The following is a 27534-nucleotide window of genomic DNA, read 5'->3' as shown; positions in this document are numbered from 1 at the left end:
CAATAAAGGTATATGTTTGTATGATACAAAAATCTGAACCTTCTAATGAACATTGCAACAACTTCCTCTTTAACCTTTAAACTGCTTTATTTTATTTTATTTAAGTAAAACAAACCTGAAGGATTCGGTCGAAGGGTTTCAGGCCAGCTTCTTCAGCTGGTCCTTCTGGCCTAATCATGTTGACATAAACTCCCTTTTCCAGGAGCCCATCCGACACACTAAAACCAAAGTCATGGCTTTCAGGATCCTTCCTTAGACACACCTGCAGACAAGGAACAATTTTGTTTGCACACAAATATAGAAAAGTGCTGAGAATTTTTATTTTTAAAGTGTCTCTTTTGTATTTTACAAGATTTGATTATAGAATCCACGGAACAGTACAGCTACTACCTGGAAACCAGACTAAATGGTTGCCCTGGATTTGCACAGGTTATTCTATTTAGCCTTTATGTAAACACTTAGTTATAGTAACCAGAACTTTATGTATTCATATCATTTGTTTCTCTTTGGTTTCCGGTAACAGTGCCAGCAGATTTATCCATGACCAAACACACACACACAAAAAAAAAAAAAACAGCTTTAACAGGGCATCAAATACTTTCCATAATATGAGAAAAGTTGTGTAAACTCTAAATAGTGTTATTACTCCGTGGTTGCCAGTCATGGGTTCGTTTATTGGTAGCTAAACACAGCCCCAGGAAGGCAGCAACAGGTGTGTGAGGAAAATTTGAGAACATTATGTGCGTGGAGATCTAAAGTATGAATACAGTTTTTCAAGCGCATGTTGAGACAAGGCATGAATCCACATAGTTCAGTTACCTTAAAAACTGTTAGCCAGCATCTGTAGGTGTGGCTTGTTTACATTAGAGCCTCAAGTCATGGTGGATTTAAAGTAATCTTATTTTAAAAAGGTACATTTGCATTCAACACAGGAGATGATTCATAGAACAGACTCGTACAAACTTGCTGGCATCCTGCTCGAGATAATAGGGGAGGTTGGAGATGAAAAGCCTTGAAATATCCCTAACTGTAGCAGAATAACCACTCTCTAAACAATTTTAAACAAAATCAGCCTTTAGGCTAAAAAGGCACAACTATTGGTACTTTGGATACCACATAGGTACAAAACCCTTAGGGCATCACTGATATCCATGCAATAACACTTCTTCAGGTCCTTGGAAATCCATCATGCATATTCAGCTCAGCTCATGCTTTTCAGGAGGATGCGGACCTTCAGACAGATAAATGTAAAATGTATTTGTTTATGTATTGTGTGTTTCAGTTAGCTCCATGTTATTTAAAAGCGTGGCAATAAAAAAAACAAATTTTTGATGAAGTATGCCAATGCTGGTTTCTGTCAGCGTCTTTGAATATGACTATGGTGTCTTATTAACCCATGATATATAGTGTATAGATACACACAAAAGAAATAAATCACCACCACTACTACCTGCACACTTTTGGTAGGTGTGCAAAGGTTAAGATTTAAGGAATACTTTTCCAGTGGAAATTCTATTGCAACTATGTTGAATTGTTTGTAATTTGTAAAACTGAAAGTATTTGTTGGGAAAAAAAAAAAAAAAAAACAAAGAAAAGAAAATGTTGGGTGCGGAGCCTTTCAGTCCATCCCAGCGAAACTGTAGATGTTGCAGCTACATTTAATTGACTGTGGACTCTTAAAAGGCAGGAAAAGGCCTTTTGATGGCTTAATTTTATTGAACTATTTTATTATGTCTTATCTTTTTTTTATCAGCATTTTATTTTAATTGTTTCAATACTTTACAGGGCTCTGATAATTCCGTCTTTGACAAGGTGCTTTACAAATACATGTTAGTTAAAAAAAATTTTTGCCGACCCATTTTAGAAATAAAGCCCCCTCCTTTAAAGGATTTATGAAGTACATGTTTAGGGCCCAGGAAGACAGAAACTGGTAGGGTAAAAATTTGATTTTCATACACATTTTGAGCAATTTAAATAAAATTGTCATTTCCATTACTTTGAGATTTTTAGGTGTGCTGGTAGTACTTGCAGAAGTCACTTTGATAAAAAATACATCAACCTATTCTTAAAGCTTAATTTCGTCCAAGTTTATTCTACTGCAGTAAATTCCATAGATCCTATAAAGCCAATCAGAGAAGTTAATATAAATTAAGCATATTTCTCCCCAGTAACTGTTGATTTTACATTCACCTTCTGTAGAGTCAAAGCTGCAGGAGACAGAATGTCAGCTGCTTCCCCTTTGGCCCTGGATGACCCATCTCTGGCTCTGGTAGACAGGTTCAGGCTTTTGTTTTTTGACCCATTGTGGATTCCTTCTTTTTTTATTGGACTAATCTCAGAGAGAAACATTGAGTCTTCACTGGTCTTGGTCTCCTCCAAGTAAAGGCTAAGAGTGCTGCCCGTCATAGAAGCCTAAAAGAGTTAATATATATACAGGAATTAATTCAACATTAAGTTGCAGAGCAGAAAAAAAAACAAAACAAACAAAAAACAGTCATTTGAATCATGCACACATATTCTCTGATGTGGTCTGGTATACAGATTAGGTCAATCTGGCAGCAGGTGCCCGGCTTTTCTTGTCAGATATAATAAGAGATTATACATTGATGGTTATTATGCTTCGTCTGGCATGTTCCCTTAAGCCTAGATAAGTCTGAGGAATCAGAAGGACAAAGAAGAAGGAGGCCACCTACTTCTAGGTCCCTGAGAATCCCAGATTGGCCACAGGTCTCAAGGTCCTGCAGAGCCTGGGACCAGAAGCTGTCATCCTTGTTCAGTGAGCCATGGCAGCGAGGGGGGCTGATGAATCTATGACAGTGCAGGAACCAGAACATAAGAGCAGCCCTGAAGTCTGGAGGTGACTGCTGCTAAGAAAGGCAGCATGGGAAACTCACGTTTGTTTTGGCTGCTAAACTGGAGAGCCCAACCATTAAAAAATAAAAAAAAAGGATTTTTTTTTTTCACTGTAATCTGACCCAAAGGCTTAACTAGATTGAGTCCCACTAGATGGAAAAAAAAAAGAAGAAGAAAAAAAAGCAGGAAACAAATGCAACAAGTTCATAATGATCAAGCTTGTGGAGACATGAGGCAGATGTTTCCTTAAGTCTTTAAGTTGCTTTCAGAGGAAAATGGATAAGGGTGACAGGACATCTGTAACACCAGAGAGCTTGCGGACAGTTAATAAAGCAGATCAGAGAAAGAATACCTGAGAAAGAAGAAGAAAAAAAAAGGGACAGTTTGGAAAAGAACAAAACATGAAAACACACATACCAAAATAACAACAGGTGCAAAGAGAATCTCTTGACAAAACACAGCAGGACCAACATGTTTAAACAAAGAACACAGTTCTGATCAGACTTTCTTGAATTAGAAAATGTTTCATAAACAATTAGTGTACTAGCAAACTGCAGGACTGCTTCATAAACAATTAGTGTACTAGCAAACTGCAGGACTGCTTCAATCATATATTTTGGATGCACACATTTTCATATTTTGAATTTAACCATTGTTTATAGTGAGTATATCTCTATGGTGATAATAGAGGTCAATCGTCGTTCATGAACTGGTAAACGGTTAATGTTGTTTACTTCAACAGGTTTTTTTTTATCCCACCTGACAGGTTTAAAACTGGATTTTAACCGACAAAAACACTGGGGAGATTTTCTTTAACAGGTTAGGTTAGAATAGATTATAGGGCTAGTGGCAGTTTTTACCTACACAATAGGAATCAGACTATGAAAACATTTTGCAACTCTCATCTTGGTTTTGTTTTTCATGAAGATCATATATCACTGTCCTTCCCATTCTTTGTGATGCAGACCTTTATTTGCAATGCCAGCTGTCTAACCAGTCGTATGCAGAATTTGATGGCGCTTCAAGTTTTTTCAGTTAACTTGATATCAAAATGCAGAGGTCTCATTTGAAAAAATTGATATGTGAAAAAAATTTACCAAACTTGTCAGCAACCAATTTCCTCTGTGATTTTTAACCTTTGGCATTCCACTGTTTCAATTACAAAACTACCCTGCTGCCCCTTCATTCTGGAAATCCTCCAACCATGCTTGAAACTCTTCAATCTAATCTCTTTGGTGATTTTAAATGGATCAGAACGACATTTGAATGTTTACATGATGCTGCTTATTCTTTGTGTGAACAAATGATTTCAATGTTACATGAACTAAACTTGTTCTGCATTTTTTTAGTCATACAGTCCACTCGGTGCATTTATACAACAATATTAGTCAAACTCATACAATTAAACAGGGATCAACTGGAAGGGAACTGGGGTTCTGTCTGCTCGCACTTGTCATTACCCAGACGACTGAGAATTTACACAAGAACTCATATCATTCACCAATATGCAGATAGGTATTGCAATGTGGAGGTAAGTCCTTCTGATGATGATATAAACATTCTACAGTAAGAAGCTGGACTCCAGCACACAGTTTTAGGACTTCTAGACAACTACTCCTCCCACTAAGCAGCTCAGTAGCTCATCTTAAAGTCATGTCAGCTTTTTAGTGAAGCTAAAACAAGACATCACATTTGAAACATGCCACAAGTCACGTTTGAGACAAGAAAAAAAACATGTGGCAAAAGGTAATCTGAGCAGATAAAAACATATTTCATATATTATTTACTCAAAACAACTGAAAGGTATAGACCTGCCCTCAGATCCTGCAGAGGAAATTTAAATATTATGAAATCCATATCAGCAATAAAACGATTATTTTTTTATGGAAAATATATATAAAGGAACAAAACAAGTTGAACAAGCATTGTTTAATAACCTCAGAAGAAGAGGAAATCTCGATAATTTCTAATGTAACCTCTAAACTCAGGACTCACCCAGGTATCTTGTCCCACTCATCTTCGTTGAATCCCCCATCATACAGCCCAGCTTGTAGCCCCAAACCTCCAGAGCTGGAGGTGGTGTGGCCTCTAAGCTTTGGCCGCCTCCAGTCAAATGGATTCAGGAGTAAATCAGAGGTTTTATGCAGATATGTCCCTAAAAGCAAATGAGAAAAATCATTTTCTCTCAGAGTTATAGTAAGTCTCTTCTGATACAAACATTCTCTTTTACATAAAAGTTGCTCAGATAAAACAAGTGTTAATCTCCAAAAAGGATAACCTCAGTAAAGACTAAACGCATGTCATCAGTGGATTTCATTTAATAAAATTCAAGCCAAATAACTTCCTGTTAAACCTAACTTGTTGAACCATCAAGCAACCTGATAACCATCCTTTATATCACTGCAGGAATGTTTAACCCCTCACCTTAAATTGTTTTTAATCTGCAACACTGGAAGATTTTCGAACTTGAATATGTCTGATTTAAAGAACCCAGAAGTCATTTGAAAATATTTAGACACTCAGAAATTAACCTGCTGAAGTGCTTTAAAAAATTTTTCTGTCCAAATGTGTTTAGTTTAAAGTCCCAATCTGATGACAGAAGAGTCTGTTCTGTGGGTACCATGATACCTACGGTGGGCCAGGGGTGTCAGGTCAAAAACAAAAGCCAAAACACACACAAAAAAGTCACAATGGAAATACAAAGGTTTTGTCTTTAGTTTTTGTGTTCCATCATTTGTTTTTGACTCGGCACCTCTGGGCCACCGTTAATTCCTGCTTTTGGCAAATACAGCAACTCATCAAAGTGCTGCAGCAGAACTACAGCTTCAGACCAACTCATTAATGTAATGTAGACTGCTTGTGTGTGTATATATATATATATATATATATATATATATATTTTTTTTTTTTTTATATATCTCTATATCTCTCTCTATATATATATTTATATATCTCTATATTTTTATATATCTCTATATCTACAGGTGCTGGTCATAAAATTAGAATATCATGAAAAAGTAGATTGATTTCAGTAATTCCATTTAAAAAGTGAAACTTGTATATTATATTCATACATTACATACAAACTCATATATTTCAGATGTTTATTTTGTTTAATTTTGATGATTACAAATGACAACAAATGAAAATCTCAAATTCATCATATCAGAAAATTAGAATATTGTGAAAAGGTTCAAAATTGATGGCCCCTGGTGCCACACTCTAATCAGCTAATTAACTCAAACCACCTGCAAAAGCCTTTAAATGGTCTTTCAGTCTAGTTCTATAGGCTACACAATCATGGGGAAGACTGCTGACTTGACAGTTGTCCAAAAGACGACCATCGACACCTTGCACAAGGAGGGCAAGACACAAAAGGTCATCGCTAAAGAGGCTGGCTGTTCACAGAGCTCAGTGTCCAAGCACATTAATAGAGAGGCGAAGGGAAGGAAAAGATGTGGTCGAAAAAAGTGTACAAGCAAGAGAGATAACCGCACCCTGGAGAGGATTGTGAAACAAAACCCATTCAAAAATGTGGGGGAGATTCACAAAGAGTGGACTGCAGCTGGAGTGAGTGCTTCAAGAACCACCACACACAGACGTATGAAAGACATGGGTTTCTGCTGTCGCATTCCTTGTGTCAAGCCACTCTTGAACCACAGACAGCGTCAGAAGCGTCTTGCCTGGGCTAAAGAGAAACAGGACTGGACTGCTGGTGAGTGGTCCAAAGTCATGTTCTCTGATGAAAGTAAATTTTGCATTTCCTTTGGAAATCAAGGTCCCAGAGTCTGGAGGAAAAGAAGAGAGGCACTTCATCCACGTTGCTTGAAGTCCAGTGTAAAGCTTCCACAGTCAGTGATGGTTTGGGGTGCCATGTCATCTGCTGGTGTTGGTCCATTGTGTTTTCTGAGGTCCAGGGTCAACGCAGCCACATACCAGGAAGTTTTAGAGCACTTCATGCTTCCTGCAGCTGACCAACTTTTTGGAGATGCAGATTTCATTTTCCAACAGGACTTGGCACCTGCACACAGTGCCAAAGCTACCAGTACCTGGTTGAAGGACCATGGTATCCCTGTTCTTAATTGGCCAGCAAACTCTCCTGACCTTAACCCCATAGAAAATCTATGGGGTATTGTGAAGAAGAAGATGCAATACACCAGACCCAACAATTCAGAAGAGCTAAAAGCCACTATTAGAGCAACCTGGGCTATCATAACACCTGAGCAGTGCCACAGACTGATCGACTCCATGCCACGCCGCATTGCTGCAGTAATACAGGCCAAAGGAGGCCCAACTAAATACTGAGTGCTGTACATGCTCATACTTTTCATGTTCATACTTTTCAGTTGGCCAACATTTCTATAAATCCTTTGTTTTTATTGGTCTTCAGTAATATTCTAATTTTCTGATATGATGAATTTGAGATTTTCATTTGTTGTCATTTGTAATCATCAAAATTAAACAAAATAAACATCTGAAATATATGAGTTTGTATGTAATGTATGAATATAATATACAAGTTTCACTTTTTAAATGGAATTACTGAAATCAATCTACTTTTTCATGATATTCTACTTTTATGACCAGCACCTGTATATATATATATATTTTTTTTTTTTTTTTTTTTATCTGTTTTATGACACATAAAACATGCTTTAATGAAGCATATATCTGTAAAAGGTTTCACTTGTCTAAACACAAAAGGATTTCAAACAAAATGTTTTTGGTATCTATTAGTGTGTTTTTGTCAAATGACAAATCTGTCTTGTGTTATTTTATTTGTTTTGCCAGCAGTAGCTTTGGACTCTCATTTTCAAACAGCCTCTTTGGAAGTAATCAAGCCATGATATGACTAATAAAATCATACCAGAGAAAACGTGGTGAATCAGAAACTGATGTATTAAGCAAAGTCCTCCGTTGAAACCTGCTTTTTGGTTTTATTCAGTTTATCTCTAATAACAATCATTCTATTATATGAAACTTATAATTATGATATGACATAAAACAAAAGATAATCCAATAAAGGAGCAAATACTTTTTAGTTCCTTTTAGCAAAAGAAACAGTACTGAGTCCTTTCTAGCCTGTGAGCTCAGGGCCCCACCTTGACTAATGTAGCCTGCATCAAATGCTGTGCTGTCCCAGGAGCTCATAGCAGAGTCTATGCTGGGAACAGTGGCCGAGTAGGCCTCGGAGAGTTTACTGGTTTTTTGGGAGTCGGTTAGCTCATCCTCCGGATCACTTAGAAAGCCCGGTTCTCTGTCTGGTTGTCGCCGACAGCCGGATGCTGAAAGCAAACAGAGCAAAGGGTTAGTACTTGAGGGAAGGCGTTACATTTTTCATTCTCAGAGCAGATTTTTTTTTAAACTTCCAAAATTAAATTATCTTATTTGTCCTATTTCCTTTTTAGTGACTTATGTTTACTTAAAGCTGAGGTTGTTTTGTATATTTTTAACTTTAATTTAGAGTAAAATTTCTTATGACCAGCAAGTTTTAAAGGCAGTGCTATAGGTAACCGCCTGGGATCTGGGCAGCCAGGTAACCTGTGGGAACCTGGCAAGCCATATCAATGCGCCGTTCTGCCAAATGGCAGCTTTCTGTGGCACGAACGGTTGTACTGAAACTGAAATTTGATTGCAATGTAAATAGTTGACAAGAAGTTTGATTGTAATACACTGCAAAAACATATCTTAAAATAAATAAAAAATTGACCCTGTTAAAAAGATATTTTCGCCAATGGATTCAGTATGTTTGCCCTTTAAATAAGATATTAGGTACTTAAAAATTAGAGTTGTTTTTTGTTATTTTAAATGTAAATCAAATTCCCCTGGTAATTTTTACCAACTTACTCAACAGAAGTTAAAATAGACTTATTTTAAGAAAAAAAAGACTTGCTTATATATCAGTTTTTGCAGTGTAGATAAGTGAAAGGAAAAAAAATGTACAAAAAAAAAAATAAACCTTTATAAAGGATATAAAAGGGATTTATACCCCTTAATTTCAGTTTTCTTTCTATTCTAGCCATTTGCAAACTAAACCATTAGTTTGAAAGTAAAATTTTCAGAGTTGATATATACGGTCAGCTTGTTTTTTGATCTTGAGGGTGACTGACTCCCCGGCCATCTGCAGCAGATGGATAGCCTCGCTCAGAGGCTTCCCTTTAAGGCTGACCCCGTTGATGGCTAGGACTCTATCCCCCATGTGGATGGCCCCAGTCCTGCAGAGACAGGAAGACAGTGCAGAAAGAGTTAGCAGATTATACCAGACAGTAACAACAGGGCCAGTTCAGGGCTCCTGTCAAACTGCCAGTGATTGGACTGAGATAGAAACAAAGAGGCCTCTTGTTGTTGAAAGAAAGCAGACAGCCATTGTTTAAGCGCTTCATTGATTATTAAAAGGAAAAAGGCTTCACATGTTCTTAAGCGTGCTCTTTGCTCACCTCTCAGCCAGACCTTTCTTGGTGAGGCCAGAGATGACGATAGGGTCAAAAGGTTCCTCTGTGCCAGATATTGTAATGCCCAGGGGTCCGTTAAACCTCTTCAGTTCAACTGTGTAGATGATTGAGCCTGACATTTCCAGCTCATCTACAACAAAAAGCATTCAGGAGCATAAAATATATGCAATAAATTCCTTGAAAATGCATAGTAAAATACTGAAGCATCACAGATACAAATTGTTTGCTTTTTTTTAGGACACCTTCGCAAGACTTTTACATATTTATTGCCGAGCCATAACTCTTTATACCAATTAGTTTGGAAGAAGACCAATGCTGGTAGCTCCATTTCCTGTGTAGGAAAACCTCTAAGAATAATAAAGACTACAGTCCTAACTTGACCACGAAAAAGCATTACACCTTGGTTATACAGTGCATTGCTGAAGCACTCATTTTTCTTGCATATCTTATGCATTTTAAAACACAAAGTTTGATGGTTTCTATTGTAATTTTTTGTGGGATAGTAACACAAAGGGCAATGAAGACGTAGGAAAGTGATGAATGGTTTCCAATATTGATTACAAAGAATACCATCTGTACCCCTTTACACCATAATTTTATTGTTGTATTTTTTACTTGTGTTGCATTGTTTTTGCACATTAATGCATTATGGAAGCATACTAAGTCATGTACCAATGTTGTCCTCGTCCTTCTGGATCCGCAATTTGACCATGTCTTCAGCCTGCTGTAGGACGCTCATGGCATCCTCCATGGAACAGTTATCCAGACGCACGGAGTCGATGGCCAGCAGACGGTCTCCAGGCTCCAGAGTGCCTGTTCTAGCAGACAGAACCAAGAGCAAGATGATCCCAACTATTAACCTGGACCTAAAGAGGCAGCAGCAGAATCCTCTTAGCCCCGGCGTCACAGTGGGATCTGTGGGGGTGACCATAACCTCATCCTAAACCTAATCGACCCAGAGTCTTTCTAAAATGTAGCTGCCCTACTGATCTAGTTATGATTACTCAATCCTATTAGGCTTGTTACACAGCAGACACAGATATGCGTTGTCCACCAGCGAGCCTGTGTAAACCTTGAGGAAGATTACCTCTGATGTGACCTAGCAGTGCTGAGGGAAATATAAATATGTCGGCTCTGCATGATCAAACCCACCTGTGTGCTATGCTTCCTTTCCTGATGTCTGAGATGATGAGGGGCTTGCCAGGTTTCTTACTTGCTGGAAAAAAAAAAAAAAAAGAAAAAATATATTTGAACAGAGCAATCTTTAAACATTGTTATTTTGTGTTTGTTTCTCTTGCATCTGGCATCCACTGTTATTTCAAAAGTTAGAGCCGAAAGGCTAATGAAAGATATGGATGCAGAGCAGTAATGTTCACAGGCAGACGTGTCAAGTAACAAAGTACAAATACTTCTTTACTGTTCTTAAGTACACTTTTTAGGTATATATGCACTTTACTCCATTACTTATTTTTCTTCCTACTTCTCACTTCATCTTATTATATATTCACACAAGCGTCTGTACTTCCTATTCCTTACATTTTTAAAACCAACGTTACTCGTTACTCTTGGCTTCAGTTTAATGTTTATAAATATTTATTTCACGTCATGTGTGCCATCCAATGCAGATCATTGGCTCCATCCACATCTAGTGAAAAGTAATGTAATTGGATGAGTCATATAACGCAAACACTCATTGGTTAGCTAAAGGAAATCATCAGAAGCAAGCAGGTGTTCTTCAAACTGCAAACGTGAATCGTCTATGCAATGCTACAATGTGGGATTCAGAAAAAGATGTTGAAATGTCTGAAAGGTCGGACACAGGTGAGAGCGTATCGGGAGATGGAGACCAACAAGACCTCCCTCATCCTTGGCCCTATCTCAAATAATTTTTTGAAATAGTCAAAAAATTGAGCTTTCAATTCATATAGTTGCCTTTAAAGGTTACCTTATACTTTTATACTTTCAGTAGTTTAAGGAGCACATACTTTTTCACTTTTACTTGAGTAAAGAGGTCAAGTTGATACTTCAACTTTTACCAGAGTGTTTTTAAACTGCAGTATCTATACTTCTAGTTAAGTAACAAAAGTGTGTACTTTTGACACCACTGTTCACAGGTAATAAGGTATGTGTCTTTATGTTTTCAGGATCAGAGGATCCCGATTCCACAACATGTTAAGTTTTATTGAGCAACACTGCCCTCTGCTGGCAGTATTGCACACTTACCGCTGATAGTGATGCCCAACTCCACTCCCCTCCGCTTGGGCAATTTAACATGGAAGGTGCCGCTGCTTGGAACCACAGACTCTACAATTCAGGAAAACGGAAAATAATATAACTAAAAGGTAAAGATTCACAATAACTTTAATTTGACTGACAAAAAAATTTAAAAATTAAAAACTTTTAAGTTATACCTGCGACATCAAACTCAACCTCCACTGTAACCTTGTTTGCCAGAGCAGAGTCTCTGAGCAGCTGATGAGCTTCTTCCAGAGTTCCATCCTCAGTCGGGATCCCATTGATGGACAACATTCTGTCTCCAACCTGCAACAGCCCACACCTTTGCAGCAAAAAAATAAAAAGGAAATGTATTCATAAATAAAGATATAGAAAATTAGATTAAAAAAATAAATTAAATAAAAACAGTAAGAGAAAAAAAAACTGAAAAAACAAAAGCTTAGGCATAAAAAATATACAAGTTAAGAGATTGCTTTTTTTTTCTCAAGATACAAAATAAAAACAAAAACAGACATGAAAAAAGAAAGTACGTACAACATAAAATGGGTTTATTTCTGTATAGGCATTTGTTTCTTTGCATAAAAACAGATATATAATTATTTGTAGCAGTAGTAGGTGGATTAAATGTGTTGACAGTAGTTTAGCATAAAAGGAGACATATCTGTAAAACTTTATAATTAATTTTTAAAAATAAAATATCTAATTAACTTGGTTAATAATTTCAAATACCCTCTTTGGAAAACACTAAGGTTTAAAGCATTTTTCTCCATCTTCCGTCAGCAACAATATACACCACACTTTATTCTAGTTTGACTATTAATAAAAATCTTAGTTCTTTTGAACAGAGTACGAGTTTTTTTAAATCTAAAAGGAATGAATCAAATTATTTAGGATTTTATTTACCCTTTTTAGAGCCCTTGAGTTTTTTGTCCTGTCTCCTCCAACAACAGGAGAAAAGGTTTACCAAAGTTAACTGACAAAAGAGTGATGCTGATAAACTTGGCCAGACTTTCGCCAATGCAATCTGGTATCCACAAGCAGGTCCAACCCTGCATACAAGAGCAGTTGTCAAAAACAGCATGGATAAAATCAATTCTAGCACCGCAAGCTTGACTTTTTGGATGGGCTTTAAAAGTTCTCTTACCAAATGAAACCCATATGGAGGAGAGAGGAGACATATAAATGTTAAAACTATTAAGGAGACACCAAACTGCACAGGAAAACATTAAAATGCCATCAACTGATATGAATTCACTAAAAACTGCATCTCGTTGACCTTGCATGGAGGCTTAAACACTAAAATCACAGTAGGCTGCTGTAGTCGAGTCACTGTTATCAAACTGCCTCTGGACTAATCATGTTACAGACTCAGGGGACATGGCCCACACTGCCGAAACACACATCATCATCATTACTCTTGTAGGACACACATTATAAACTGTCCTCGTTTAGGCTGCCTGCTATTTACGGTGTAACATGCACTGCCTTTGATCATGTGGTTACATCAAATCACTATGTTTTTAATACATGACTGATTTATTCATCTTCTAACCAACACAGAACCCAGTAAAACCCCTACAGCATTGACCATGAACTGGTCACACCTTCTGATATTCATATTAGGGTGTATTTAGTGTAACAAAATAGACAAAAAAAATCCCTGGATGCACAACTACTGGTACCCTAAAAAACCCTTCAGAAATAACCCTAACTGCAGCATTTTTAGACTTCATGGTTTACTTTTTAAGTCTTAGAGGCTTATTGGTTATCCAGGATTATCTGTGAAAATCCAGGATAATGAGTAGGAGAACCGTTTCGGTTTAGATGGAAATTAAAGATGAATATTTGAGTAAATCTTATTGTATGTTTAAGTATTTTACACAGGAATCTTTGATGCTGTGGGCCAGTTTCTGCTCCAAAGGGCATAGGATCCATATTAGACTGTATGACATAAGGAAGTTTTTACACTCCTAGACCATCTAAAAGTGTGTTGGCTTCTTCCCTAGCCACCTTAGAGCCTAGAATTAAATCCTGCAGAAATGCTGTGCATCATCTGAGGGGATATCTGTGGAGGATACAGATAGATTGTGCAAAAATAAATGGTCAAAGTCTCACTGTTTGAGCAGACCATGGAAAATTTGAGTGAAAATGAAAACTATGCACATTTCTGTTAGCAGAAGGAGTTAGAGATCAGAAGGAGTGGGGTGCATATTTATGCTTTTATTGCAAGTAATTGTATAACTTTTTTTAGCAATTCAATAGAAGTGTTTAAATGTACAATATGCTACTGCAATTAGATATTAATGTTAAGACACTTTAAAAAATTAGGCTGCCAAAGGTGGCAAATGCATGCATTCTTTCTATAATAAATAATACTAAAATGAGAGAAAACAACTTGGCCAAAAACTGCTGAATGATTATGGTAAATATTCCAGAGCAGAACCCAAGCAGATGATTCATCCCATTAGATTTATCATCTCCCTGACGCACACTGCAACTTATGTTTCAATGAATCATTGTTGTCAAGACTAAAATAAGACATTGTTTTGCTTCAGTAGGGCTCAGTGCTCCTGTTATCACCTCCTTGTTGTACACCATGTGTATGTAAAAGACATAACAAGGTATCACCAGATTATTACAGAATGGATTATGACCCGTTTTATTTTCCAGTCCTGATCTAAACTTGGAAAAGAATAGAAACAAATTATGTGCATTCATTCTTTCACATTTAAAAATAATCTCCACTTTCAGAACCTCTTCTCACTTTAGATATTTTCATAAATACCTTATCGATCATAATTAGTTAGTGTTAATTTGAGTTTTATTCTAATGATATTCTTTAATTCCATTTTATTTTGCATGAAAAGACTGTATATCATAAGGGGTTTTTTGGTAAACAAACCAAATAAGATGAAAAAGTTCAATTCAATGGCTATTTATTTTAAACTAATTGTGAATATGGCCATTTTCAAACAATTCAGAATAAACAAACTGAACAAAAAAAAAAAAAAGGCAAAAGAACCCTCACTGTGCAGCACTCTTCAGGAGAAGAATGAGAGCTACTGACACCCGTCATACATTTGTTCTACCTTCATCTCACCCAAATTGCTCCACTGGAGGCAATAAGGCCCTGAAAGTTGAATTCTTCTATTCTATTCTTATACTCCATTATATTCACTCCAATTTAAAACAAGCACGAACATGGATTTTTTTTAATCCAAGAAAAAGATTGCTGTCCAACTCAATAGTAGACAAGCCTAATATATAGATTTTTATAACAGCCATTCTGACTGTGTTCAAGGGAAATAGGCACATTTTCCTTTAAACATTTTCCTTTAAACATCTAAATGCAGATGTCCTCTTTAGAGCTCTTGAGCACTCGAGGCAGGCTGTGACATACAGGCATAAAGACATTCAGTCACGTAGAATACTTCTCCGCTTCATTTGGAAAACCTACAGATTGCTCTGGGCTTTACACTAACAGCAGCAAACTCAGAGCTTCCAAATGTCATAAAAGCATGAAAATGTCCCAATATGATTCAAAATGTTGCATCTTATTTGTGCTCTCTAATCTTTTAGCATCTTAACATAGAATGAGGACTGATTGAGTCGCTATCCAATTAGGAGAAAAGTTATTCCAAAGAAACCTTTTTTGTACCATGACTGTTCTTATTTATTGTTATATAAAACCTTGGTTATCAAAGTAAAAGAAGAAAAAAACAAAAACAAACAAAACAACAAGCACAATATTGATCTAACTTTCTGTACAATTGCATTTTGCCTCAGGAAAACATAATGATGTAGACTTATTGCAAAATACTGCAATGACTTGTTGGCTGCAATTAATCCACATTTTTATTTGCTGTGTTTCATCACCGCAACATTCCCACTGCTTTTGTTGCAAGTTTAAAAGATGCAACCAAGATGATCTAAACAGGTCCTGGCATCATGGAGAGTAATGGTAACTTCTCTGGGCAAATTTGCATTATTTGCATGCAGTGCATTTCAAAACCACCCACAAGCCTTGAACCTTTTTTACTTTGTCAGATTATAACCTCTTACTCCCATGTGTGTCATCCGGATGTTATTAATCAAACACAACAAAGTGGCTCTTATTGTTAAGAGTAAAGGAAAAGCCACTATTTAAAAGTTCTTTTTAAACCCCCCCCCCCCCCCCCCCCCCCCCCAAATTCCTAATAACTTCATACGCGTTTCTTATAAAAAGAGCTTTCTTCCAGATGCTCTTGCATAAAGGCCAAATTTATGCAGTGTACAACACAAATCCATGCCAAACTTTCTAGATTTCTCCATTAAAAATAACTTAATGTGCTATCTCTTTGCATTGATTCTTTTTGTTGTATTATTACATACATTCCTCAATAAAATACATTTACGATTGTGGATATAAACTGACTAAATCTAATGTACTGTAGTGTGTGTGTGCATTTTGCTAGCCATCATCAGTCAATCATCTAAAATTGAAACATTCTTATCAGTGACAGTTTTAATTTTGCTTTTTTAAATCAGTAAGGAAACCAGAGCAAATTTCTCACAGGTTTGTTGAATCATTGGCACTGACGCCCTTCTGGTAAAGGTGAACATGTTTGCTGCATGATTTCTGGTTAGGTGTCTTAATGGGTTACCTCTCAGCTGGGCTTTCGGGCTCTATAAAGCGGATGACCGGGGGAGCGGACAGCGTTTCTGTTGCAAACACCCCCCCTTGCAGCTGGATCCCAAATCCTGTGAGTGGATCTCCCCTAAGGAGGATTTCACTTGTTTCCACATGAAAAATCTGCCCCCCAGGACCGACGGAGCTGGAGGTCAGAGACACTAAAAAGGGGAGAATTGATGGGACACATCAGGGAGAGAGAGATCAGTGGAAATGTGGCAGATAGAGCAAAAGGGAGGAACCATTTGTGATGATTTGAGAGGGTGAGGAAAAAAGACAGTCGCCCACTGGCAAGAACGGCATGGGAATGGAAAGGGAATGAGTCACAGTCACGCATGCGACAACTATCAGTCAAATCTATTCTCACACAGAGGCTCAGGTTACTAGGATAAATCCGCTTTCACACCTCTGTGTAGGCACTTCAAGGCTCTGAACCCAAAAATATACCGACAACGTGAGCCGACAGCTGACTGAAATTAGATTCAATGAATGACTGTTAAATTACTCCATGACCCATTAAACTGACGAGGGAGTGGATACTACAAGTGCAGGAGTGGATTTAAACATGTCAATCTTTGTGTTCAGAAATAGTCACTATTTTGTGCTTCAAATCAAATAAGAGAGGATAAATATATTTAGAAATGTTCATCATCTAAAACATTTAAAATAAAACATGATATTGGAATTTAGAGTCAACTTGGCATATGATTAAATGGAATCCACTTCATATTAATCTTAATGGCTAAAGCTAATCATGATCGCTTTGAAAAGGTACTTATTACCTCACAGATTTTGTTTTCTTAAATGCTTCAGATCAAACTGTTAATGTCAGGCAAAGGCAACCTGAGTAAATGCCAAAGTTGTATTCATACATTTTTTAAGAACCAACTATGATTAACTGCATTCTTCTAAATTGTTGGGTACAGTTATATTAGCAGCTAAACCCAGCTTTGATTACCACCAGCCAAATTTAAAGGCTTTAATCCAATCTGACAAACAGAAATAAGATAAAAACGCTCTAGAAGTATCCAAATCGTTACAATAAGTGTGAGGTCAAATATGGCCCCTATGATAGGAAAAAAAAAAACATTTCCATGTGTACAGTAAAGAAAGTTTGTTTTGTTTTTGGTGGGACTATTCTGTTCACTGATAAGTTGGAAGTGAAACCTTATGAAAAGTGGGCCTCTAGCAATGTAAGGCTAAATGCCCACAGCATTTAAAAAACAAAAAACACATGGTCAGTCAAAAAGAGATTGTGCAGCTTTGCTACTATAGAATCAGGACCACTTCCCACAATCAGTGTGTTCTGGAATCCTGCGCTCTACTAGAAAATCCTTAAGGATCATTTCCAGCCATCAATTTCTGATATAAAGCCCAGGCGCATATGGATTTTTTTTTTTTTAGCAAAATAAATATATTTTAAAAAATATATCACAACATCAAGTTTACCTATAAATAGCTGAGATGGATAACCTTGTTTAAAGGTGTAATCAAAGTGGAGACTTGAATTCAACCTCTCATTTGTTGTTCATGTTTTGAAAACACCGCATGGCTGAATTAACACAATTCTGCAAAGACGAGGGGGCTAAAATTCCTCCACAGGGAAGATTCCAAGGGATAGGTTATTTTGGATAGTCTTTTTTTTTTTTTCACCTGTAAAAATTCTAATTGTGTTACATTTATTTTGTCCATCTTAGACCCATTGTCAACAGAAGAATTTCTAAATTCTGTAAAGGCACCATACCTTTTCAAAGCACTGCATTTTTTTGTTTTGAAAATACAAAATTGTCACAACCAACACCAAACTCTCTTGCTCTCACTAATGTTATTTTAACTCAAAAAGAGATTATTTGTCATACATGAGCTCTTGTGGTCCTTTTTCCTGATCCTCCTCTTCTCAGTGGAGTTACGAGGGCTGGTGGGGGCGATGGGAGCATTGGGGCAGGGCAGAGTGTTGCTACCTTGGCTGCTAAAGCCTGAGGTGGCTGTAGAGGAAGGGGAGAAACTGCCGCTCACAGCTGCTAGAAAAAAATAAAAAAGTGCATTACAAACTACATGAAATGGGCTGTTCCCATAGAAATACATCTGTAGCAGTAAAATGCAGCAAATCTATGAAAAGTGGTGACAACTGTTAGGGCAAACCTCATGGAGAGAGAATTTTATAACTGCTGTTAAGGATCTACCAAAACTGTCCTGCCAGCAGCACATCTGTCACAAGTGATTACGTACATTTGCAGTGGTCCTGCTGGTTGTGTGGGTGGCTTGGGCTGCTCCATGTCTTGCTGTGGCTGGCATGTGGGGGATGGCAGTAGTTGCTGCTTTGGTCCCAGTGATGATGGTTGCTTTTCTGTACTTTAACTGCAGCAAAGAGAAGAAAAAAAAACCTCATGCATTATTAAAATACGATGCAGTCATTTAGTGCATAATGTTAAAAATTCGATCAAACGGGAACCAACATGAATTGATTCTTAAGTCTCACTTTATACCAATGATCGGGGAATACATTAAAAGTAGTTTTTATATAATGTCTTCTATGCAACACACTAGACTGAATTGTGTTCATTAATTTACATTCACAGATTAGGAAAAACAGGCAGTTATTGAAAAGAATAGAAAGAACAAAAAAAAAATCTTACTTTTACTAGCCAGGCTCCAAAGAGCTGCTCTCAAACTAAAGATCATTTTGATCATTTCATTCTCACAAAGGGGGTGAAACTGCTGAACAAAGTCATGAAATCCAGCTCACTGACAGCTAAAGGGGATGTGACTTGTCCTTGATTGAGTACAGCTGAAGGCCTGATTGGTGTTAATGCAGAGTTTGTGTATCTGCGTCTAATTGGCAATTTGAAAAATACTTCATGTCAGTCTTTATCATCCCTAACCTCCTCAATAAACATTCAGCTATACATCTAATGTGGTTCCTTTGTTGAAGGGTTTCACTCTTCATTTAAAAACCTGAGCATTCTGTCAGACTGCATTCATAAAGCAATCAAAGAAAAAAAACAGCTGACCGACTGTCTGACACTTACCTCAGTACTTCCTCTCTTCCAGATTCAGACAGCTGTATCAGTCATTCAATGCTGAATTTGACAGTCATCCTTCTAATCTCTGACAGCTTGCCTGCCTGAATGAAGGACTTTCTGGAGAGGTTGCTGAATGGGGGATGTTTGCATTACTCGGGGACCCTGGTTAAATCCAATCATCTGCATTTAGACTATATGCAATAGAACCTCTAGCCCTTATCAAGAACCCAAGTTCTATATAACTCAAATCAGACTGAAAAGCCATGACTCTGCCAGCTTAAATTAAGCTCACCTAAGGCACTCTGTCCAAGATATATTGCTTTCAGTCTTAGTGGGTGGAAAGAAACATTTTCTCCTAATCTTGTGCCTGCTCTATCAGTCTCATTAAATCCCCTGAGCGGATTAAACTAATTGCATCTTTTAATCGTGCCTCCTACCAGAAAAATATGAGCTGTAAAAAATCTCTTGTGAAAATCAGTATTATTTATGTGCTGAGTTTTGGCCAAGGGAAATAATCAGAAAACTAGACTGTTACCATACCAGTTATCAAGAGAAACACACATTCATCATTTATCTGTAGTAGAACAGACTGAATTCTGTTTCCACAAAAATAAGTTCAAATTTACAATATAATCCTTATATATTATATCTTATATATATATTATATAATACTTGATAATATATTATTTAAATATGTGTGTTAAAATGAAAGCGAATCTTTCTCTTATTTATAATTTTCATTAGTAAAGATGAGTTTAAAAAAAACAATTCTAGAAAAAAAATCCTTAACCATATTATGCAGCAGGGGGAAATACATAAAAAAGCCAACAGCACACCCACCCATATAATATAGGAGGCGAAAAGTGTCTTATTTAGATGTATATTCTTTGCTGTACCCCAACCTCCAGATTCATTTGAACTTTGATTAATCAAATGCAATCAGCTGAAATTAAATACACAGAAATGTTTTGGCAACTCTTTCTGTTTGTAATGGTTGGACTACCCAACAACTGGTTTGCATGGCAATAGAACATGATAGCTGTCCTGGAGACCTTTTAACCCTCAGAGTTCCACTTTTTACTGCAGTTTTCTAAAAGTAAACTTTAAAGATTTTTTCCTATTTCTATTCTAAAGATTGATCTTTGTCTTACTTGGTGGCAGGTGGCTGATAAAATAGGCATCTGTGTCAAGTTATATTTATATGCCAGTGAAAGGGAAACATATCAGTTACTATTTAAAAGTTCATATTGACTTTGAATAACTTAAAAGAAGTAGTAATGCATAGATTTAAAAAAAAATGCTTTATTTCACAAAGATTGTGCAAAGAGCTGTGACAGCTATGATTTTGTAAATATCAGTAATTTTTCTGTGACATGGGAGGTTTTCCTCACTGAATACAATTGAAACCTGAATTTACAAAAATATGTAATTATCTAATCTATTTTATACATTATCATTATGCATAAATTGCAATAAAATTGTGGCTTATAAAATAATCAGGATTGCCGTAATTTCTGTTCAGATGTGTCACTACAACCAAAAATGGTGTGCACTAAAACATTACAGAAATGTCACATAAAGCATACATTTTTTTTATGACTTTTCTCTTTTCAGAAGAAGCAACGTTAAAAAGCTTCACAATCTACAACATTTTAATGACAACGATATTTAAGGCTAGATTCATTAAAAACGAAGAATAATGTACAGAAACACATTGAAGGAAATGGAATGTGTGAATTAATTATATGACTTCTTAGAATAAACAGCAGCACTTTTCCTTATGTTTAATTCCTCCTCTTGTGTGATCCTACACATGTATTTGTTCATGCAGAAGCAGATGTTCGTACAACGACTCAAAATAAAAAATAATGGTGCATATGGTGGGCAGGAACATATCTGACACAGAAAAGCTAAACTGTTTATTGTATGACATGCAAGTGTGCAACCAATGCAAGAGGCCATTGATATACAGAAAAAACATACACAGGAGGATTTAGACAGCCTGGACAAAGTAAGAAATGGCCTGATTATTAGGAAGGGAAATGCACACTTTTTTGAAGTGAATAGGCAACAGTTCTTTTCTAGGAGAATAAATCTGCAAGTTTATCTGTTTGTGTTGCATTTAATCTGCAAAACTTCTGAAGTTTGCAGATGAACCATTGTCTGATGCAGATCTGCATACTTGCAAGAGGTGGACTTATAGGTGTGCTCAACACCACCTGGATCTAAACCAGCTACGCTGGTAATGAGGGTGGACTTCTGAAATAGCAAAGACTGTTCTCCCTCTGGCAACTCAAGAAGTACAACATTCTACAGGAGCTTGAAGGCATCATCTACATCTCCGTCATTCAGTGTGTTATTGCACACATTCATCTTTGTGTGGTTTTCCTCATCTACAAAACACGACAGGTCCAAACTGCAAAAAACAATTAGGTCTATAGAGAGAATCATCAGGGACTTCCATTTATGACATGCATTTCTAGAGCTTAAAAACATAACATCTTTGTTAACCCCTGGCATCCTGCTTAGAGGCAACTTAAGCTTTTACCTTCAGGCTAGTGCTACAGAGCCCTGCAGGCAAAAACAAACGACCCAGAGACAAACTATTTCCCCAGACAGGCTCTGTTTAACACAATAAACACGTCACATATGTACAAACACTGTTAAAAACAGTTATGGTCTTTTTCACGATCCCAGCTTCCTATCCGACATTTATCTATTTATTCTAAAAAAAAAAAGGTGGTGTGCACAAGCATGCTTATGCATACTGCTATTACCCTTGATTTTTATCTTATTTTTTTAATCTATAAATTGTAGTAATTTGAAAAGTAAATTACAACACGATCGATGTAAATCCAAAGTAAGATTCCTTCTTCTACATAATAATGTGGCCAATAGTTTATTCTTATTCAGGTATTATACGTGCATTTTTTTAAATATATTTATTTATATATATATATTTATTTAGATAGTAGTATGATAAATCACTTTAACATCATTAACAGGAAAGATTTAAATAAAATAACTTTTCTTCTTTCTTAACAATTAATATTATATTTTACAGTGAGAATTTCTAAATATCTAAAAAGTATGAAACAGAAAAGTATGACAGCTGTTTTTTTAAAGCAGAAAAAATATTAAAAAAAAAACAATATGTATTTCTCAGTTAAAATACAGTAAAAATTTAACATTTGTAAATTCAAGTATATATTATATTATATATATAAGTACCGTAAGTAGTATATTCAAATGTAACCAGCTAAGCAAGTTAGACTTAAGTATTTCCATTTATTTATATTTATTGATAATAATAATAAAAAAAAAGATTTCATCTAAAATGTCCCTGCAGGGAATACCTGTGTCTTGTGGTCGGATGGGAAGTCTGCTCTGACTGGCTGGAAGAATCTCAAGTTTGAGAGTGTCAGAGGTGCTGGCCAGCAGCTGTGTGGCCTCCATCAGGGAGCAGTGCTCAGTATTTGTCCCATCTATGGACAGCAGGATGTCTCCCACGTGAAGTGCTCCACATCTGAAAGTAAGACAGAAGCTGAGGCTCTGTTGAAATGTCTCCTCTTGTTCTTATGGAACATTCAAAGCATTTTGCTTCACCTTTCTGCCACACTTGCTGGCTTTATCTTGTCGATAATGATGACTTGCTTGCTTCTATATATTGTTGTTGTGAGGCTGATCCCCAGGCTAGCTGAAGAACCTTTCACTATTTCCACCAGCAGAGGGCCTGAGGCCTGCTGCACTGCCTCTGAAACAGATAACACAGGCATGCAGAACATCACACAGGCCTACTGACTCTAAATCATCAATTTCATTCTCATTCACATTTCCATTTTTATCGAGCATATGTAACAGGAGTTACAGCATTTCATTTGGCATTCAATAAAGTATTTTTTAATTTGAATTGAATTTGAATATGCACATTACAGTTTCCAGTTAGAAAGGGTTAGGGTTAATAATAGCTGCCTGACCAGAAGTTGACTAAATAAATATTTAATGACTTCTTGAAACAGACAATAAGGTAGAAAAGAAACCATGTAATTGTAAAACATTAGTATCAAAGATGTTTTGTGTTGTTGTATTTAGATTTTAATAAAGGGGCTTTGAGGACTTGGGATCCCACTTCTAAACATAATAATAATAATAATTAACAATTATTATTATAATTATTATAGGTAAGTTGTTCTCAGTTCCTCATTAAATAACTTTTTTTGTCTTTACTACATTTTGTGTTTTGGATTCTCCTTCAACTTCAAAATTTTTACTATGAGAAATGCTTATAAGGAATTACTTAAACTTTTTTCTGTTTGACTGCCTAAAAGCAAAGCATTTTTTTTTATGAATAAGCAGTTATAATTTGCAAAGAAAAAGAAAAAATGTTTTTACTCTGATTTTACTGTTTGCTGTGAATGATTTCACGCCTTGATTAATCTGCAGACAGAAGGTCTGAATCCTAAATTTCATGCACTGGGAGGAAACGTGTGCCAACTATCCTTAGTGACCTGCCCTAGTTTGAACAGACCAGAGCAAAGAGCGTGATCTTGAGAATTAGTCACCATGACCAAATGGAGGTTATAATTAGGCTTTTAGTCATGTTGTTGGATCTTGTATTTGGTATATTCTGAGACTCAGAATCAAAATCTACTTTATTTGCCAGGTACGTGTACACATACGAGGAATCTGACTTTAAATTGTACAATGTTATTAGTGAGCTCCCTTATACAACAATGCAATGATTTAAAAAAAAATCAGATACAGGCTACAAAACAAGAAATGTGCACATACTCTTAAAAAAATGGACAGATTAAAACAATAGCAAATTGAAAGTGCAAAGCATGCAGAAATAATGAAACACTGAAGTTATGACGAGTAAAGAGGTTGAATGGAGGAAGTTCAACTGGGGTCACTATTTGCTATTTTATGATTACTAATATGTGTATACAAGCTTTAAGATGAAAAAGTAATTTTATTACCATAATAAGTAGAAAAATTGTGCAAAAAGGATGTTTTTAAAGATCATTCACTCAATAACCTACAACTGGATTATGCCTCTGCAATAAAACATCAATTTATTTTCTGTCTTTCTTTATATACCGTACCAACAAATAAATATAAGTATGGAAGATATTGGGAAATTGTTTTTTTTTTTCTTTACTTGAAGCTTTAAACTTAAGGAACACTGAAGCTACATTTTCTTTCTTAAACTTCTGTTAGTTTATTGTTTTTTTGTTCGTTAGCTTCTGTTTGATCTGCTGACTGCATTTCATCTTCTAATTGAAAATGTTAGCCAAATGAATTAAATCGTTCATTTGGGAGGGAGAAGCCAAATTGCCTTTTAAATCAGTAAAAAGAAAAAGCTCCTACAACAAAAACTGGTGCAAAGCAAGTCAAAGTAGATCCAATCTGTATCGACCTTCAGGGGCAGGGCTGACCTTCTAAAACAACAATAGAGAATGCAAATCATGTCTGAGTATTTATATGGATAAAGTAGCTTTAGTAAGCTGACAGAAAGTGGCTCCAGGCCTGGTACTGGATGAGTCTGAAGTAATCAAAGTTTCTGTGATGGATCACAGTCTAAACATCGTATAACGTCGTCCACTGTAGACCATCTGTATGAAAACCCTTAAAATATGAGGATTTAACTGCAATGGGAGAAAAGAAATGTTTATTTTGAACCATTCAGTGGTTATTCTCAGTCACGTAGAATTAAATTTTAAAAAATAACAACAATGTATAGTTTAGTTTTTTTTTTTTTTTTTTTCAGACTGGAGATGTGGTGTAATTATGGAACTGTGTAAGAACAAGATATGATTGAACGACCAGGAACTCCAGAAGTCTAAAGACGGTGACATTAGTTGAGACTGTACTTTTTTTTTTTTTTTTTGTATTTGTATCTGGGATTTTTTTTTCTTTCTGTCTAACAACATGCAATGGGATGTTCTTACATAGGCTCTATAATACACAATTTATGAAATGAATAAAGTGACAATTGATTTTTATTCAATACAAAAATTCAAATGCTATTTGTAGGTTAAATCTAAAAAAAAAGATGTATATGAGCAAGAAAATCAAAGATGATCTTCAATGCAAAAAGTTGTTGATACTTTCCCACTTAATGGTGAAAGGTTTCTACACTACTTTCAGTCTTTTTCTACTTTTTGATTTATTCATATTAAGAATTCAAGCCCAACTGTTTTTTTGTAATAATCTTGATAAAACTGCACCAGCGTCTCCAGCACCAACAATCATCCATGTACCTAAATGGGCACCTCAAAGAAACCCTGCCTTCGCAAAGCCTCCACATGCTCCTCACGTGTGTGTGTGATTCCTCACCCATGACGGAAACATCATACTCGATCAGGAAGAGAGCTTCTTGTCCACTTTGCATCAGCATGGTCAGAGCCTCAGCATGCCTCTCTCTGTTTAAAGGCATCCCATCTATGCTTAGAACTCGATCTCCAGCCTTTATTGTGCCCTCTCTAAAAGGAAAACCACCAGACATAAACAATGAGAATGAAATATGCTAAATAAAAGATTCTCTGGGCCGGATTTATCAAGATCCAATTTTGCGTGCAGTAATTTGCGCTCGCAAACTGGAATTTTGCGCGAGGGGCTGAACCATGGTTTGCGGGTGATTTAACAAGAGCGATTGCGTAACTGGTGGTAGGTGCAAAACTGTTGGAGACGCCCTATTTAAATGATGGTTTTGCGCATTTTGTGGTTTGCGGCAAAGTAGTTTGCAGTTTGTGCAAACTAGTGCATTAAGAAATTTTAATCTTACAGTGACACCCCCACCCCCTCCCAAAAAAAAAAAAAAAAAAATATATATATATATATATATATATATATATATATATATATATATATATATATATATATATATATATATATATATATATATATATAAACCTTGGCAACCTTTATTCCCCAAGGTGGTATGTGGCTGAAAAATGCACATACCAAATGGCTCACAAGAAGTGACTGGATAAGATGATGCGCGTACGCTTCCCCGCAGCATTGGCATGTTGCTCCACAGGCGCAAGGGGGAGGTCAGGGTTTTTCGGTAGGGCGTCAGGGAGACATGGCATTTAGAACGTCGGACAGCACTTCTGAAAAACGATTTTGGGAGATCCCAGATCCCAGATGCAAAAAAGTGCAATGTTGCAAGGAGTTTTGTGATATCTGGTATTGCGTGGGTCCTCCTTGTAGCTGGCTCCAAATCCATTCGGAGTTCCCCCAACAGCTCCAAAATGGCAATGCTGGATAAACGATATGTTTTGATGATCGTTTCCTCGTTCATTCCAAAAATATTCACACGGAGTGAAAAAAATGCGTTCTCGGGGTCTCCTTCTTGCGACAATAACCGCTGCCATGTGTGCGCAATTACGCATACAGACCATTTGCACCTTCTTTTGAAACGTGTTAAATATAGAGTCAGATACCGTCAGCAAAATTGCTTTCAGGTTTGATAAATCACTTTGCGAGTGCTAAATTAATATATTTACATTTTCTCCTCCCACAAGACGCACTTTTGCGTGTAAACGCCCCATATTGCATATTCATTGCAGAAAAAGTACTAAATGGATAAGAGACGCTATTTAGCACGTTTCAAAGACCAAATCCTTTTAGCACGCTGTTGATAGATCAGTTTGTACATTTTTTAGCGTGCGCAGTGAAATAGCTCACGTTTTTATACACGCAAACCTTTGATAAATCCGGCCCTCTGTGTTTTGGTGTTCTCAGTTTTTCTTGGGAAAAAAAGTGCAAAGCTGCATTAGCCTCAGGATGAGTTAGTGCCCTTTCATTTATAGATGCTGCCCTCGTGTTGCAGCAACAATTTTGTGCAGTATGATTTAAAATGGTTATTTCAACATAAATGCACAGCAGATCTTTTAATGAATATCTACATTTTTCATGGATCCTCAATTCTTTATCAAGAATTTGCTGATGTTTGATTTAATGCATGTCAACAAGGAAATTATTTTAATGGATTCATTAGTGGACATTCCTCTGTATGCACGCTTGCTTACATGCTCTGACAGATTAGTCCATGAAAACCTGACATGCACACTCACACACACAGTCAAAAACAGGTTAAACACAATCGCTATCTATACAGATGGTTATCCTCAACCTGACCTGTCAGCCGGACCCCCAGGCCGGACGCCAGTAACTACTAGAGGACGAGACCTTCGCCAGTCTTCATGAAAGCCCCCTTTAGAACAAATTTAATGAAATATGGGGGAGGGGATCAGCTGTAAAGCCATATACTTTATTCAAAATTGTGAAATTCCTA

At 36.5% G+C, this 27534-nt stretch overlaps 1 protein-coding gene across 7 annotated transcripts in view; it reads right to left on the bottom strand.

The window, feature by feature from the left end:
• The window catches only part of LOC119774032 (glutamate receptor-interacting protein 2-like), a 43397-nt gene that overhangs the window by 3855 nt on the left and 12008 nt on the right, over positions 1 to 27534 (bottom strand). For 3 of the 7 annotated variants that reach the window (XM_038271302.1, XM_038271305.1, XM_038271306.1), the window contains exons 6-22: positions 27378 to 27453; positions 25572 to 25717; positions 22839 to 22986; positions 22589 to 22758; positions 18439 to 18567; positions 18069 to 18230; positions 16184 to 16370; positions 11717 to 11862; positions 11529 to 11609; positions 10458 to 10521; positions 9978 to 10123; positions 9291 to 9435; positions 8929 to 9068; positions 7956 to 8138; positions 4849 to 5008; positions 2694 to 2808; positions 1614 to 2412 (exon numbers count right to left, since the gene is read on the bottom strand). In XM_038271302.1, coding sequence (XP_038127230.1) covers positions 2149 to 2412; positions 2694 to 2808; positions 4849 to 5008; positions 7956 to 8138; positions 8929 to 9068; positions 9291 to 9435; positions 9978 to 10123; positions 10458 to 10521; positions 11529 to 11609; positions 11717 to 11862; positions 16184 to 16370; positions 18069 to 18230; positions 18439 to 18567; positions 22589 to 22758; positions 22839 to 22986; positions 25572 to 25717; positions 27378 to 27453 — 2462 coding nt within the window. In that variant the 3' untranslated portion in view covers positions 1614 to 2148. Of the gene's footprint in view, positions 1 to 115; positions 263 to 1613; positions 2413 to 2693; positions 3206 to 4848; positions 5009 to 7955; positions 8139 to 8928; positions 9069 to 9290; positions 9436 to 9977; positions 10124 to 10457; positions 10522 to 11528; positions 11610 to 11716; positions 11863 to 16183; positions 16371 to 18068; positions 18231 to 18438; positions 18568 to 22588; positions 22759 to 22838; positions 22987 to 25571; positions 25718 to 27377; positions 27454 to 27534 lie in introns of those variants that run through there. The other 4 variants (XM_038271307.1, XM_038271303.1, XM_038271304.1 and 1 more) reach the window with 4 other exon arrangements.

This window comes from Cyprinodon tularosa, unplaced genomic scaffold, assembly GCF_016077235.1.
Source record: "Cyprinodon tularosa strain WSP-4 unplaced genomic scaffold, ASM1607723v1 ctg8, whole genome shotgun sequence".
Taxonomy (NCBI): Eukaryota; Metazoa; Chordata; class Actinopteri; order Cyprinodontiformes; family Cyprinodontidae; genus Cyprinodon; species Cyprinodon tularosa.
Note: the sequence above shows the minus strand (reverse complement) of the source record. Positions and strands in the feature narration are given on the sequence as shown.